This window comes from Drosophila teissieri, chromosome 3L (assembly GCF_016746235.2).
Source record: "Drosophila teissieri strain GT53w chromosome 3L, Prin_Dtei_1.1, whole genome shotgun sequence".
Lineage (NCBI taxonomy): Eukaryota > Metazoa > Arthropoda > Insecta > Diptera > Drosophilidae > Drosophila > Drosophila teissieri.
Genome location: NC_053031.1, coordinates 7,238,916 through 7,255,533, shown reverse-complemented (window position 1 = coordinate 7,255,533; position 16,618 = coordinate 7,238,916). Strand labels below are relative to the sequence as shown.

Below are 16,618 nucleotides of genomic sequence, written 5' to 3'. Positions count from 1 at the left end.
TATGTGCACATTTTTTATGCTTTTTTATGGCACACTACTGCGGGGCGTGGCTGGCGGCTGACCCACTCAGCATTATGCAACAAGCCGCTGTGATTTCGCTCTTTTTATGACATTTATGCTGCCTCCAGACAGCGCCGAGAGGCATAAATATTGTTGCAAAGCCAAAAACAAATAGTAAACAGAAATTACAATAATATGCAATAATGCAAAAGGACAACAGCGGATGGGGCACACACATTCGCAACAAATACGGGACACTCGAAACATTCTATGACTTCATTTTGGACTCCAAGTAAATGGAACACACACGAAATGTTAAATTGGACTTTGCAGTTCGAAAACTCATTTAAAGACTATGGAAAGATGTATGGTTTTAAACCTTTTAAGGTACATAGATAAACATATAACAAAGAAACCTGGTTTACGGATATTCTTAAGTTTATAAGAAGCTACATTCTGAGAAGTATACATTTCTCTTAGTGTACCAAAATAAAGTGGGAACAGGGAAAAGCTCTCTGCTCCCCTGGCACACTCACTTGGTATTTGTCCCATGTGTGCGTGGCTTTAAGTCAGCGGGAGGACGTGACATCCTTGCATAGCATTTGCATAACTACATCAACAAGAGACCCTGGCCGAAGGACGAGCCGAATCGGGGATGGGCAGAAGGCAGAAGGATACCAGACATCAGCGAGTGCGTCCGCGGACATCTGCCTCCAGCAATCCCCCGAAGTTCCTTTGCGATCCACGGTGCTATTTTTATCTTTTTTGTGCAAGTGCTCTGCTTGATGCGCTTGCATAATTTTCATTGTTTTCATTTTACAAGCGAATTTCCCTCAACTTATCTTCTCTTCTCTTATTTTAGTTCCTTCACAGTTTTTTTTTTTTTTTTGGCTTCCAGTGCTGATTTCTGTTTGCATTTCAAGATTTTCGCGTCACAGATTTTTTACATTTATATCCTTTCTTCTGTGACAAGATATGTATGGGCAAGGGAAATGCAATAAAACTTTACACGAAGGCGTTGAAACATAATATAGGGGAGGAGCAGCCAGCGAGGGCGATAAAAAAACAGAAAGAGTTGAGTGGAGAAAATGGAATACTAAATAACTTTATGGGGTGTGGCAAAAGGTAACTAAGGGAACAGCAGGAACAGCAGATAAAACCAAAGTGGGTCAGGTGCAGATAAGCAAACCAGCAGGGCTCCACACAAAATTTCACGTCCTCAAAGGAGACGTTCCCATAACATTATTATGCCTTAGAGTTACCCGATGAAAATAATAATATTCATAATGATAGTTTTTATGCCCCGAAAATAGCCATGCCAAGACACAATAATAAAACCTTTAAAGCTCTTTAGCTCATTTTCTGCCCTAATTCGGCTGGCAATCCCAATCGATATCTGTAGCATATCCAAGCATAATGGAAATAATAATAATCGTTTTGATGACCCGAAAATATCAAATGCCAAGAAATGGCAACTTTCACATTGCCACTGTAGCATTCTAGCATCCAATTATCGTTGCCAAAAGGCCATACTTGCTGGCTGACATTTGCTGGCTGCTCTTGGCACTCGCACACAGCAGCAATTCAATTTAAAGACTTTATACGGCGGCAAGCGGATATCCTGCCCTTTCCCCTTTGAGTTCGCCCTCATTTTCCAATTTTACAGGCACTTTTCCAATGCTCAGTCAATTTTGCAAATCAAATGCTTGCCATCGTTTGTTGTTCCTCCTACGCTGATTTGCCAGGACGAAAGAGAAGTAGACGACGCCAAGTGCCATTCCACTCGAGCGACTAGACAAGATGCGGAGAATAAGGAGCTATTTGAGGACTAAAAAGGAGAACATTTTGAAATATATATTCTGTTTTATAGAAGTTTTTCTTTTATTTGGCTCATTTATGGCGCATATTGCGCATTTAATCGCTGTCAGCATACAGAGGATACGGAGCTAAGGATGTGTATCCTTTCATGGGACACTGTGAGAAACTCTAGTATTTTGTAGATAAAGAGATGGGAATTGGAGATGTTACTAGATGTACTAGTAAACTTCATTATCCTTTTTGTAGAATTATTGAACACAATTTTTCTTTCCGTGCTGGATCTATGTATCATCTTTCAACAGCAGCTCGTCAGTTTTTCCTTCATCCTCGCGTGGAAAATTCACCCCATCCACGATATTGCTCTCAGTGGGCCGCTGAAAGTTTTCTTTTCTACAATCAGCTGCTGTTGAATTTTTAATTTTTATGTTAGTAATTTTTCAAGCATTCTGCAGGAATAAGGAAACTCTGGCCGGAAGAACATCTTGCGAGCGAATATTAAATTTTTTATGATTTGGCGGGAGCCGCGCGCAAGGCGGCAAAGAAATAAGCGAACAAGCCGAATGGGAAACATGTTGCGAATTCACAAGTGGAAAATATTTCAAGATATTTTGGATTTTATTTTAGTGCTAGTGCGAGTGCTAGTGCTATGTGTGTCTGTGGGTCGGTCTTTGGCAAAAGTTTCAATCTCTAAGAGCCAATCTCTTTAAGCAAAGCAATTTGCCGCGCTGCTGCAACTTTGTTATATAAATATTTCAAACGAAAGCAGATGATGCCATTGCACCTGAGCTGGAAAACTTCCGCCCATTTTACCGCCACACCACCCCACCCCCCTGCCCCGCTGCCCAGCAGGAAAAGTCAGTCATGGTTACGTTGCGAACTGCAACTGGGGGAAAAGTAAACATAATTTAAAATGTAATTAGTGCTCAAATAGAAAACCAAACAAACAGCAAGCGCAGCTGGGCTCGGGCGTGAACTCGCAGGTGGAATCCCAAAACCCAGGGCGCCCGCAAAGTCAATGAATGAAGAAATATCATCAGCAGGTTACTAGGTGACCCAGTCCCAGAATTTGCACCTAAACAGGCAACGCAGCACACCTGTGCATTCGCCACGCCTCCCGCAAAACTTTGTCCTAGACCAACTTTCGCACAGCTGCTGCGGTGGCTTTTGAAACATTTTATTATAACGAGGCTGCGGTAAACATGGCACAATTTCCACAGACCGATTTCCCATTCATTCAATCCGGCCATTTCAAGGTTGGCCAAACTCGATTTATTTTGGCCAAAGATGCCGGCAATTCTCTGGCTCTTCTTATTCTTCATTATATTGATGATGTGCATAATGAGTTGGCTGACGGCATTTTTCCCTTTTTTCATTCGTGCACCTTTTGTGCTCATTAAGGAAATGAGAAATGCGAGGTTCATCTGGCAAATATTTTCCTACGCTGACAAAAAATGCATTCGAATGGGAGCTGAGTAAAATTCCAAAACTCGTAAAGAGCTACACAAAAATACCAATTAGGTATACATTTATGTTACTTTGTGATGCAAAAACACACATTTTATTGTAAAGATTTTTAATTTTAAGGTGAGAAACACTTAACTGTCTTCCTTCAGTTAATGCTGCACTTAAAGACAGCCACCTTCTCCAGTAAAACTCGGTAAACTCTGTTTTATATAGCCCTTTTTTTACCGAGTGTACATAAATAGTCCTTTGAGCTGGCTGCTATCCACTTGCGACTCACTTGTAGGTTGTTGTCGGGGCCACTAATTTGGTTTTTGAGTGGGTCTGCTGCTCATTAAGCGGCTTTTCCTTTGCACTTTGGCCATTCCTTTCCTTGGGTCTTTACCTTCTGTACCTTCTTTACCTTCTTTACCTGCTGCCATTTTGCTTACTTTATCCCGGCCGTTTACTCAAGCATTCCGTTTCCGCTTTGTTTTGCCCACTATTTACAGACTGGCGCAGCACGGACAGCACCGACCATCACGATCGCGTCCAGAGACAGCTTTCCGTATCCTCCGACAGCAAGTTGCTCGACGAGGACATCCGCGAGGAGATGAAGTACCACGTGGTCATGCGTCCCAAGAAGCCGCCCAGACCCAAGTCCGAGGTCTTTCTGAACAAACAGGAAACGCATCCGCGCCGGAAACGATTCAGTGCATTTGGTGTAAGTATTGCTCACGTTTATACTTTGATTCCACCGTTTTATTGTTGCGTTTGAAAACAGTCATCAAAAGGACATTAAAAAAGTGTTCTTTAAATGAGATTTTATATACATAATTTGTACCACATATAGCTGCTTTCCAATCAGCCAACTATACCTTCAAAATGCATTTTTAATTCATTTTAAATAGCATACTTATATGTGCGTAGGTTGCTTCCATTTACTGGCTCTATAATTCCCAACTGCTTCTGGCTGCATTTGCATGTAGTTCACTATGCAGATCCTGTTTTGTCATTGAAAATTTTATTCTCTTTGAAATTTGTCTTGGTGGGACCCTTTGTCTAGGCATTGAGTGTTCCCGTTCATTAATAAATATTAAAATTTAAGAACTACCATTTGGTTAAAGTTAATTTAACTAAAAGGCTAATGGAAGATAAACATATGCCGATAGTGGTATGCGTTCAATTGAACTGAGATATTTTAATCTCTTGATTTATTTTGTAAATAAATATTCATATTTGGTGGATTTTTAAAAGGATCTGCAAATTTATTTCCCTGTTCGTGCCATTGTAGCGCCATCCGTAAATTCTACGGTTAAACTATGAACTATGAACTACTGTTTATAAATTGCACTGCATACTTTTAGGCACATTGGGCTCAAAATTAATAAAAGTGGTGGTGCTTTATAAAAGCAATCAAACCTTTAAACAAATGTTTATTTTAAAAATTGAAAAGCCAACTTCATATTAAGATATTAATTAAAAGTCAAAAATATTCCCGAACGTTTGCAGAGAGTTTAAATTTACCATATTAAAACAAAGGGGAAGTTTGCACAACTTTTTACTCCAAGAGTCAACTTCATATTAAGTAATTAAATAAACAGAAAATCCCCCTGTATGCCTACTGAAAACAACGGCAGCTTTAGCGTAATTGAAAAACAAACTGGAAACAAACATGTGGCTTTCCGAAGTGGGTATTCATTCCCGCCGATTACATCACGCGCTAATGTAATGCGAACTGAACCGCACACCAAACTAACTTTGCTTAATTAATTAACAAACATGATACATTTTTCAACTCCATTTGCCTGCTTCTCTTATTTTTTTCGACCTTTTTTTTCCCACAGGGCGACTCCCCATTTGGCAAGCAGGAGGCGTATGTTAAACTCGAGCCGCTGGGCGAAGGGTCCTATGCGACGGTCTACAAAGGATTTAGCAAGTGAGTACCGCACCCAAAATGAAGCCGGGTTCCTGGGTCGCCAGAAAATGGGTTGCCGTGTCAGTGGGTTAAACAAAAAATTATTGCCAGCCATAGCTCAGCTTGAGTTTTCTGATGGACACCCCGATCAAAATGGATTTCCCTTTTTTGAGCTGCAAAAAAATGTGTGTCGTCATTTTGCCTTGATTTATTCGCTAGTTTCCTTTCTCGTGCATCCGACGTTTTCCCTTAGTTATTTTTGGCGCTCTGCTCCTTCTGGCTTCGTCTCCCGATCCATCCTAAAGCGTATTCCTTTGTCCCCGTTGGCAGACTCATTACAGCCAGAGCCATGCAAATGTGGCTATCAATCACGGCCAAAAGGAAAGGGTCGCCGGGGTGAACGGGGTGGTTTGCCACAGGGGCAATGTGGGTCACTCGGCGGGAGAAGGAGATTGAGTTGCAGCAGGAGCAGCGGGAATGTCCTGTTTCCACAGCTCCTTTTCCTCCTGTGTCCCCAATTGTTCACTTGGTCTAACTCTGCACTGAGATAAATCACCAGAAGAGCGAAAACAGTATTGCCACTACTATATCTTACGTCTTCATTCTTCTAATTTGTAATCATTTGAGTATGGAAAAAACATTCCATTCAGTAGCCACTTTAAAAATAGTACTAAGCATGAGATAAAATTTGTTCCAGTGCACAGCACGCACTTTTGTGAAGACTTGCCCCACAATTGAGTTGGCTTCCTTGGGTTTTCCACGGCCCATTTTCATTTACCCCGCCCGGAAGAACATGGCAGTACAAAATGCTGCCTCATTTGCGCCTCGTCTGGCACTGATTTCAGCTGTTTAAGGAGCTGGAGTTTGCAATCGGAGTTGGGGCCTTGGGATCTTTCGCTCATAATTTGACAAATGGGGCTGGCAAGACGGCAAAGGGGGAGCCAGGTTCGTCACCTTTTTGACAGGACGCCCCTGTCCTGCTTTCCCGATGATAGATGCCACCCAATTCCCTTTTTTTCTGCCTGTCACAGCCACTTGCCCCCTGGTTTCCCTGCCCATTTTCCACTTTCTCCTGCCCTCACACACACATACACACTTTATCTTTTGTCTCCCTTTTGTTTTTGATTTATTTGACAATCATTTGCTGTGGTGTTGCCTCGAACTTCTTCCTTGTACAATGGGCATTACGTGAAGAACGAGCAGAAAGTTGTTTGACAGCCTCTTCGCCAGAGTTTTCCCTCTTTGCCGCCCTATTGTTACCCTACAGCTCCTAGTTTTCCCGGCTTTCGTTTTCTCATTTGCTATGCACGACGGCACTTACATGCGAAATGAGTTCCAATTAGCCTTTGTTTATACGAAATGCAATTAATTCGCTCTAATTTATCTGCCAAATGGAAATGTGACCCCTCAGTTTTGGGCTTTTACTTTTCTTGGGCCTTGCTTTGTTTAGAGTCCTTGCGCTCTGTTTTTTTCGTGCCTTTCAAATGGAAATTTAGGTCACTTTCCTTCTCCAAGATTTATGCTTCCTCTCGGACTGTTTTTTTTTCCTCCCCTTCTGCCAAATTAATCCCCCAGCTCCAGATTCTTGTGTTTGTCAATTGTAAAAGATTTCATGAATGATTTCACTTCTATTTGACTTTCGTTTTTCCTTGCCTTGTCCTGGATTCCTTTGTACGTTGTCCCAATGTACGTTGGCATTTTTCGACTACTATTTTCTACCTATGCAAACACAGAAAAGGGCAAGAAATCAAGCTGAGAGTCCTCAAGCAGAAAGTCAAGTTGCTGATTAGCATTTAGTAGGTCAGCTGTCACGAAAAGACGCCATCTGGCGTCTTTTTTTTTCGTCGATTGCGAAAAGTTTTCCTCAACTTTGATGGCACCCACAATTTCGGTTTATGCCTAACTAAATCGTATTATTTTAACATTAACAAGACAAAGTTTGATCTCAGCCAGCAAATCCTCTTCACAAGCCCCCACCATTTCGCACTTGACAAATCATCAAGAATTTTAAAGCTGTATGCACTGATAAAAATCATGTTTCTGTATTTAGTTCTACATTATGATAATGATCCAAGATATAAGATGAAATATAGTACAATTAAGGCTCAAATTTTAAATGCGCATTATTAATTTTTGGAGCTAATCTGATTACATTTTTGGAGCTAATCTGATTACAACTCCCTGTTTCTTGTTGAATCAACTCCCTGTTTTTCTATGTGCACCTTCCATGAGAAAACTCTCTTTGCCTGGCAGCTGTTTTTCGTTTACATGGAAATTGCTCAGGATGCGGTAAGGACATAAGCTTTTTATAGCATTTTTCTCAGGCTCCTAGATGCCAAAGGTTTATTAACCAAGTGAATTTTAGAATACATTTTGATATGACATAAACGCTTTAATTCGCCGCAACCCGGTGATTTTGTTTAAGGAATAGGGGAAATTCTGTGAATTTGTATGTGTGCGATAAAAAGTTTAGGGTATTTTGCGCATATTTACTTCCCTCGCAGAATTTACGATGCTGCTCGACAAATTGATGCGCTTGAGTTCAGTCATCAGGAGCCCTCATCATCATCATTAACCCTCGCTTGCCCAATTAGCTGCTGGCGTGCTAAATTCTAGCCCCTAAAAACTTGCACTTTGACATATTCGCGAGTAACATCTTCATGCTGGTAAACTTGAGCCGTGAAAAACTTTCCTGCTCTTAAAGTCAACTACTTCATGGTAAAATTTACCAGTTTGCTGGGTTTTTCGTTTTATTTTGTGTGCTTCTTGTCCTGCCAATTAGAATTTTGCCTTGGCAATGCAAGAAACCGCATAAATTGCCAACGTCTGTGCGGCAGTGTCAAATAATTTAACCTAATTTGACACTTCAAATGTCCTCCGCTGTGTCCTGTCCGCTATATCCCTCCTTCAGTGCTGGCACCGAAACCAAAAAGATACTACATCTTTTAGTTGGAAGCAAGCATTTAACAGATAATAAAAAATAGGCTCGTTATGTAGTCTAGTCTTACAATTATTTAAGACCAACACTTATTTGGCTTTAAGTCTCAACCATATTTGCCTAAAAGAGAAGCTGAACCGCCATCTCTGCTCCAAGCTGTATGTCCTCCCTTCCATGTCCTTCCTTCCATGTCCTGTGGCCTGTCCCTTAGCCTAATTTAAGTGTTTGCCGTACATTTCCCTGCGTGTTGGGTCGTTATGTCTGTTTAATATACAAAGGCCCCCGTTGGATCCGCCCAACATGTCCTGACTTCTGGCAAGGACGCTAAATGTGGGCGGCAGAAGGACTCCTACCACAAATTGCGGGCCTAATTCTTTGTTGCCTCGCCGGCAGCTGTGCAATTGTTGTTCTTGTCGGACATTCTCGCTCGAGTATTTATTTTATTAATTCCCCCGTCCCCATTTGTGTGTGTGGCCCACAGATTAACCTACCAGCGGGTGGCGCTGAAGGAGATTCGCCTGCAGGAGGAGGAGGGAGCACCCTTCACCGCGATTCGCGAGGCCTCGCTGCTGAAAGAACTGAAACACAGCAACATCGTCACGCTGCACGACATTGTCCACACGCGCGAGACGCTGACCTTTGTCTTTGAATATGTGGTGAGTGCTTAACACATTGACTAAGATCCGAAAGCGATTTACACTATCCTTCGATCGTTATCTACTGAATATTAGTACTTGAACTAATACCGAATATTTGCTTTTCAGAATACGGATCTGTCGCAATACATGGAGAAGCATCCGGGCGGCCTGGACCATCGCAACGTGCGCCTGTTCCTCTTCCAGCTGCTCCGTGGACTCTCCTACTGCCACAAGCGGCGTGTCCTCCATCGGGATGTCAAGCCGCAGAACCTGCTCATTAGCGACTGCGGCGAACTCAAGTTGGCCGACTTCGGACTGGCCAGGGCCAAGAGTGTGCCCAGCCACACCTACTCCCACGAGGTGGTCACGTTATGGTACCGTCCTCCAGGTGAGCTTCCCCAATTTTGTGCTATGTGTCGAAGGGGGGGAGAGGAGTAGAGAGCATAAGAAATTCTGGGCATTTTAATTTAAATATCTGGCCATATTCCTCAGCCCAGAGAATGTTGTTTACTTTTAATTTGGTTACCTAAAATGCTGAAAATTTGCCGAAATGTAGCCCTGGCTGGAATGAATAGCAAATTCCTTCTTTTCACACATCAATTTCACATTGCATCCGTAGGCAAAGGAATGCTAAAGAGAATTTCCATCTCTTAATCCCTTTAAAGTTTAAACTTAAACGGTAAAGAGCCTTTCCATGTAAGCTGCTCATAGCCAAAGCAATCAAAAAAAAAAAAAAACTAGTAATCACTCTTCACAGCGCAAACAATTTGCAGTTGGGAGCTTAGCCCAAGCCCCAAAGTCGAACCAATTTGAAAATCGCATTAAAATATTTCGTTTGTTTTGTGCACTCGATGCCAGCCAATTAATCGACGTCCATGCAGGCTGAAAATTGTTGGCCTAGCAGCCGAGTAGCTTGGCTGGGATTAAATTAATTCCTCACTAAGATCCCTCCCTTGACAATGGGGTAAACAATTCATTTTGCATGGCAAAGATTTTTCCATCAATTTGCCAGCCAGCTAAATGGAAAACCAAAGCGTAGGAGTAGTAGAGACAGAGGAATAAAGTTAATTTTTTCTAATATGCAATTCCCTGGGCATAAACACTTTGTGTCTGCTGGAATACCTGCGCTGCAGTCCGTCCGCACCCCGAACTACTGACCCCTGACACTTGGGCAGCATCAACGTCAGCTGGGGAATAGTTGGGAAGCATGTTAAACAAATTTAATCTGCACTTCTTGGCAGACAGCGCCGGCAGGCAAAAAGCGGAAGCCTGCGAAAAACAAAGGCGCTAGAAGCGGATGGGGATGCGGATGGATATGCGGATGGGGATGCGGATGTGGTTGCCATGGGCACCTGTCGCCACCTGCGCAGAAAATGGTTGTCGTAGGCGAACAGATGCATATGTAGGTACTTACAGTAGGTGCAATCTGAAAAAGATTGAGATACATACATAGTAATATTAAAGAACGATTGGGTTTTCCATCTCAAGAAGGCTTTAGTTTGGCTTATTGTTGTGCACAAGCTGTTTAACTGGGTATGTTTATAGTTTAAACTTTAAGCTCTTATTTAAACACAAATAGCAGCCAACCCAGAAACTCGTGTGTGCCCATGGGAGGACTAAACTTTGTTAGCTGCTGGCCAAAAAGCAGCAGCAAAGATAAACACAAAGGTGCACAGGAAGTGGAGAACTATCTCGTCCTGTAGTTCCCGGTCTCTCTCAACTCTCTCTCTCTCTTCCCCCGTTTCTCGCCCTCTTATTTATTTAAAATGGCAATTTATTTTGCAACAAAAGTGGGAGAACACAGAAGTGCATTTACTTACCGTGGAGTTCGTGACCATTTCAGATGTCCTGCTGGGCAGCACGGAGTACTCGACCTCGCTGGACATGTGGGGCGTGGGCTGCATCTTCGTGGAGATGGTGACCGGGATGCCGACGTTTCCGGGCATACGTGATACCTACGATCAGCTGGACAAGATATTCAAATTGCTGGGCACGCCCACCGAGGACACGTGGCCGGGGGTCACCCACTTTCCCGGCTACAAGCCACACAAGCTGGGTAAGTAATTGGCCTCAGGGCCACAGGACCGACCTGGCTGAACTCTGGATGCTAATTTGGTGTATACACCACCCCTTTTACCTTTTTGGGTGCAGGTTTCTATCGACCGCGGAAACTGGGTCACAACTTCCCACGACTGTACGACATCATCGAGGGCGAGACGATAGCGAACGGCTTCCTGCAACTGAATCCGGAGCAGCGTTTGGGCGCCGATGATGCACTGCAGCATCCGTACTTTGCGCAGTTGCCAAAGAAACTCTACGAATTGCCAGACGGTGAGTGCCGCAAATTGAATTAATGCATTAAACATTTACAGCCCAAACTTTTGGCCATTGTCTGTGTGGCCGGAAAGAAAACCAATTAACAAAGCTACGCAAGGCAACGCAAGGCAACGAAAATATAAAAAGGGGGAAAAAAGGATGAAATGTTTGCTCAAAGTTGGCTGAAAGTCAGGGAAAAATCCCGTGACGGTAGCCCATTCTTTGTAAGGGACAACTCATTTAAGTTTCGCGACAATTTGTTTGCCTTTCGAACAGTTTTCCGTGGATTGAGGGCCTGCTTAGCGAGTGTTTCCGAGGTATAGTTAACAGTAATTGCATTTGCCAGTTTTAATTTGTATTTCAAGTGGTGGCAAAAGTTTGCAACAAGTTGGGAAAATAAATACCGAATGCAAAGGACAAACTTGTTGGACAAATACAGGCCCACAGACAGACACATCAAGCTGGTCTACTAATTAGATTGCGATAAGTGAACATTCAAAAGTAAATAATGGTTCGCTTTGCAATTCAAATCGTATATAATATGGCACCAAAAGGAAATATCTATTCTAGGGCATTTATAATATTTATGTGAAATACTTTATACAGTCAATCTGTGGATTCAATATCTAATATCTGATGTTTTCTTTATTTCATTCTACTGCAACTTCACTGTCCTTTCTGTTACATAAACTTCCGTTTATCCCGGGGACCTGCATTCATTAGCAGACCTCCTATCGGATGCAACTCGGTAAATGGAAACATTTGCGAAAAAAGCAAATTTAAGGGTCAGCCCCAAAAACCAGCATTGAGTTGGGGACTTTGCAATTTGGCAAATGCAATCCACTGAGTTTCGGGAAAAACTGGGGAAATGCTATACAGAGGGCCTTAAAAATGCATATATATGTATAGGGGCACAAAGCCACTCGAGAATGCAGTGGGTGAAACCGAAAATAAATGAATAAAGTGCAAATTCCCCGCTTTGGACTTGCGCTTAATCGAGGGCAGCTTAAAGTGTGCTTAGAACGCGATTACCGCGTGATTTGTTTACACAAAACTGGATCTATTTTTTCTGCACACAAATCCAAATGGGGGAGCTATGCTAATTTCTGGCTAAATCACAGTCGCTGTTGGCAAAAACCCTAACCCAACTCATTACGAACGGGTGGAACTTTTCCTGGAATTTTCCCCAGTATTTGCCCCTGCAACATTGCGTATACGCAGCGTGGATAGAAAGTATCAATTAAAACGCAACTAATGCGCTTCATTTATCATGGCCAGGAGAGGTCATCACACCCCGTGTGCGGTTTTGTGGCTTAGGTTTGCATACACTCTGTGTTCTACGAACTCTAATACAGTAAGCATTGCTTTAGGAAACACAATGTCCACATAGATCACTAGAAACAACTTTAGCTAGTTGTTATTGTAGAGAAATTGATGCAATATGTATTTTACATATCAGTAATATCTGTGGGTTCAATCATATTACCCAACTGTTTCTCATTACACTATGTTCACTCATTAGAGCGACTACTGTACACATGCGAGTGACTTTTGTGCGTGGTTAGGTTGCCTGGCGGCAACTGTGTGAGTGTATCATGTGCGGCTGGAAATTTCGCCAATGGCAATTTTAATTGTCGCTCATCGATGGCCGTAAATTAAATTATGTCATGGCCAGAGTCCAGCATGTTGTCATAACTCAAACTTTTTAATTACAAATGTTATTTTATTTTATTTTACTAACTACCACTGTTCATTTCTTTCTCGCCCCAATCAAAAACAACAGAAACCTCAATTTTCACCGTGGAAGGCGTGCAGCTGTACACGGAGCCAAATCGACAGAATAAATGAAAATTAAAGCAAGTCCTCTCTGTGGATGGCGTACGTTTCTACTGTTAGGATCCCAATCACCCAATCGACATCCTCCTGGACTATCAATCTGTCAATCAACCTATCGCATCATCCAGCAATCGACAGCCATATATAATGCAAGAGGAACTTCTCGATCGCGCAGAAGTTTTGTACTATAATTCTATGATACTTTTTTTTAGTTATTAGTTCGATTTCGCAGTGAGTTAGCTGAGTTAGCTGAGGGAGTTTAGCAGAAGGCACGGCACCAACGGCAGCATTTTTATTTTCAGTCAAATTGCTTAAAGTTAGTTTAGATTTCATTAGACTTCTCGCCATCCTGCAGCCGCGTCGAAAAGGATACTCAGTTTAGTCAAAGCGCAGACACGTTCATCTGTATTCTTTTGTAAGCTAACAAAAAAATTTACATTTAATGGTAGCTTTTAGTGAGTGAATTGCCTCTGTGGATTTACGCAATATGTTCGTTTGCAATGAGTGAGAGATAATCATCATCATGTCTGATATGCTCGTGTGTATTTCGTTTTCATTCTTTTTTCTTTAGTTTTTTCGACTGCGGAGTGTTTATTAAAATTGCAAATAAAAATTCAATTGGTTACTGCTTTAATAGAGTGCAATTAATAAAAATTAATGAAACGGCAGCAATGCGCCTAACAAACGAATCAATTAATCAAATAATAATGTGCTCAAAAAATGAACGATTATTTCCAAGCAATTACTCAACTTAAAATTATTTACTTTTTTCAAATGAAGTGATGTTTTTTTCTGCTCACGGCTCCTTTTAAATGTTTGATTGTATGATTTTGTAACGCTTCCTTTGTCATTATGAAATATATTAGTTCGCCGCGCTGTTTAAGTGATAATTTTATAACTATTAAATGAATTTATGTAAAAAGCAAGTAAATCAATCTTTAAAGATATGTAAAACAATAAATTTAAACCATTTATACCATTTATGTTTGCTGATTTAGTTTTGTATTTGTTTATTACTTAAGTTTTCGGTTCTTTCCACAGATTTGCTGACGTGTGGATGATGATTGAATTCCTAGAAACATTTAGTAGAAAATCAAAGGTCGGGAGGAAGGCTGACGGATCATAAATCATAACATTTTCGATGCAAACTTACGCGAATAGATAAACAATTTAACTAGCAAAGAACGCAGAATAGTAGAATCAAATTTTTAGCAATCAACCAAAAGTAAATTCGAGATAAAATAGCCATCAACTAAACACTAAAGTAACCTTACCAAGTATTTTACATAGAGTTCGTAGCGAGAAGAATCGAAACCAAGCCCAATCCATTTCCATAATCTAAGAAACGTACTGTTTTTGGCCAAAAAAGGAGAGGACGCCCGCCGAATGCGGGTTCCACAAATCTTAAGGAGAAGTTCAAATGAGAGCTAACAAATGTGCAAATTGAAATCAAAGACACTTCACATGGTTTTGAAACAAGTAAATAAATCAAAAACGATTTGAGTAGAGAAACTAAAGCGTAGAACAAAATATATTATGAATATCGTAAAAATCTATGAGAATGATGACGAGCCAATTTGAGTTGTAGGCAATCAAATTGCTAAGATTCTCTGATTAAGACATGATTATAAGGAGATATCAAGCCCGTTAAGTTAGTTGATACTTAAATAACTCGAACTAAACTCGATTAGGGCCACGTTTTAATAGCGCTCCAAAAACCAGATTATATTTTGTAGCAAAAGTAAAAGTCAAATTTAAACAACGGCGCATGGAAAACCAAAAATATTTCAAATGAATAAACTTTTTCTGTGATTTATGAAAAAAGTATGCAAAAACACACACTGAAATACCCTACAGCAAGGTAAACACAACACAAAGTAAACAAAAACTTAATAAAGATAAAGAATTAGGCACTTTAGAATACAAATCTAGCAGCTGGCCAGCAAAATTGTTTAGAATTGTTTGCTAGCCAAGAAGAGCAGTACATTAAACTGAAACAAAATTTTGCACGCACTTAAAAATTTGGCAAAGAGGATGTTTACGGCATCTTCTATTTTTGGTTCTCTGCGAATTTTACCCAATTAATTATTGGATCGCAACACAAAAGGTAACGAAGCATGGCAACGCACTTTTGCACTTTTCCCATCCCGAAGGTTACGTCCATAGTTTATAAGCCAATGAGCCAATGGAACAAATCGAATCGAATCGAACGAAATTAGCGAAGATTGAACTGGTTTTCGTTATCGTTAACGTTTCCGTTTCCGTTGAATGCAATTTTATCAGGCGAACGCAAATGAAGATTTTTCGGTGCATTTTCCGGGACAACTCTAATTGATTATTTTGCACAACATTCGTGAAGAGCAAGCAAGCAAATCAGATAATGGAGAAAACTAAGCTAATCCCTAACGTAATCGAAACGAGTAAATAACTAAGAATGTTTTTAGCGGATCGTACTCTATATAGTGTAGTAGCTAAGCGCGGGGTAATGGGTAATCCCTCCCTCGGAACCCTGGGAACGAAAGGTAAAAGACATTTAACTGGAGGGCTGGAACGATATGAAACTTAAATATTTTTAATGCATTGAATTTGTCGTAAATATATTTAATGTACCTTTGTTAAAAACAAAATAAATCTATTAACACAAATTACGAACTCTCGATGCAGATAGGCGATAGTTTAGATGGAGCATGCAATTTTTATGTTTACCTCGTAAGCATTTTTGTATAGTTAAACGAAAAAAAAATGGAAAAAACTGGGTGAGGCCCACAATCGCCCACAAAATAAGAATGAAAATTTTGTAAATATTTGTAGTTGATTTCTAAGTAGCGAAAGACGAACAAAACAATATTCGGCAAGAGTAACAGACACGATGGGTATATTTAAAGTGGAAAAATATTGAATGTTTATTATTTAACAAATGGATGGCAACTAAATACAATTTGAATAAGTTCAACCTGTACAATAATTTAATATTAAATAAAATGCGGCCAAGGCCAATGAAAAGTAATGAGTGCTGTTTATTCTCCCAAGAATTTCCCACTGATTTATGGGCTAGTTCTCCTCTGGCGATAAATAACAATAAGACAATAATTTTTGATTGCTTGAAATGTTGGCAAGCTTTGAAATTCACTCAACCCCAATTCGAGCAATTGAAATAATTTAGAGGATGACAAGTCTTTGAAATGATGATGTAGAAGGAAAATGGGTGGCATTCATGCGATCCCAAAGCATTAATTATGTAAATGACACAACTCTTTTTTCGGGCAAATGGCAAACAATATACATGATATTAGGAAACCTATTTTTCTGCCGCCTTTTTTGCCACCCAACCGTCGGTTGCGTCATCATGCCGGCAATTCATCTTGGCCACAAATAGAGTTGGATGAGCATTGTGCCTGGCTTTTTGGTATCAACAGGCGAGCATCTCGGCACGATTCATCTGCAGCTGGGCAGATGAAAAGGTTTCCTAGGTTCAACATCCAATGACCAAGTCGAATGCAGCTGTAAGCCTTCAAAAGTCCATAAAAGCCATCATCGTTGTAATTGAGCAAAACAATTACAAATGACATAAGCGGAACAACGGAAAATCAAAGGTAATCTCGTGAGCAAGTTGTAAAGCCGCATGAAAAATGCCATTGCATCCATATTTATTCTGCTCGTGAGTATTGCATTATAACCAACCGATGACGACTAAGGCCAAAATGCATATAAATA

The 16,618-nt window shown here is 40.8% G+C and overlaps 1 protein-coding gene and 1 non-coding gene across 7 annotated transcripts in view; both read left to right on the top strand.

Annotated features, from left to right (window-relative positions):
• LOC122616019 (cyclin-dependent kinase 14) overlaps positions 1-15,865 on the top strand; it is a 92,499-nt gene extending 76,634 nt beyond the window's left edge. For all 6 annotated transcript variants that reach the window (XM_043791253.1, XM_043791254.1, XM_043791256.1 and 3 more), the window contains 7 exons: positions 3,771-3,982; positions 5,106-5,197; positions 8,596-8,770; positions 8,879-9,140; positions 10,596-10,808; positions 10,904-11,083; positions 12,852-15,865. In XM_043791253.1, coding sequence (XP_043647188.1) covers positions 3,771-3,982; positions 5,106-5,197; positions 8,596-8,770; positions 8,879-9,140; positions 10,596-10,808; positions 10,904-11,083; positions 12,852-12,916 — 1,199 coding nt within the window. In that variant the 3' untranslated portion in view covers positions 12,917-15,865. The remainder of the gene's footprint in view (positions 1-3,770; positions 3,983-5,105; positions 5,198-8,595; positions 8,771-8,878; positions 9,141-10,595; positions 10,809-10,903; positions 11,084-12,851) is intronic.
• Positions 4,277-4,341, top strand: LOC122618690. Its single transcript, XR_006326060.1, has one exon. It is a non-coding gene; the product is annotated as a U7 small nuclear RNA (small nuclear RNA).
• Positions 15,866-16,618: the final 753 nt, after the last annotated feature.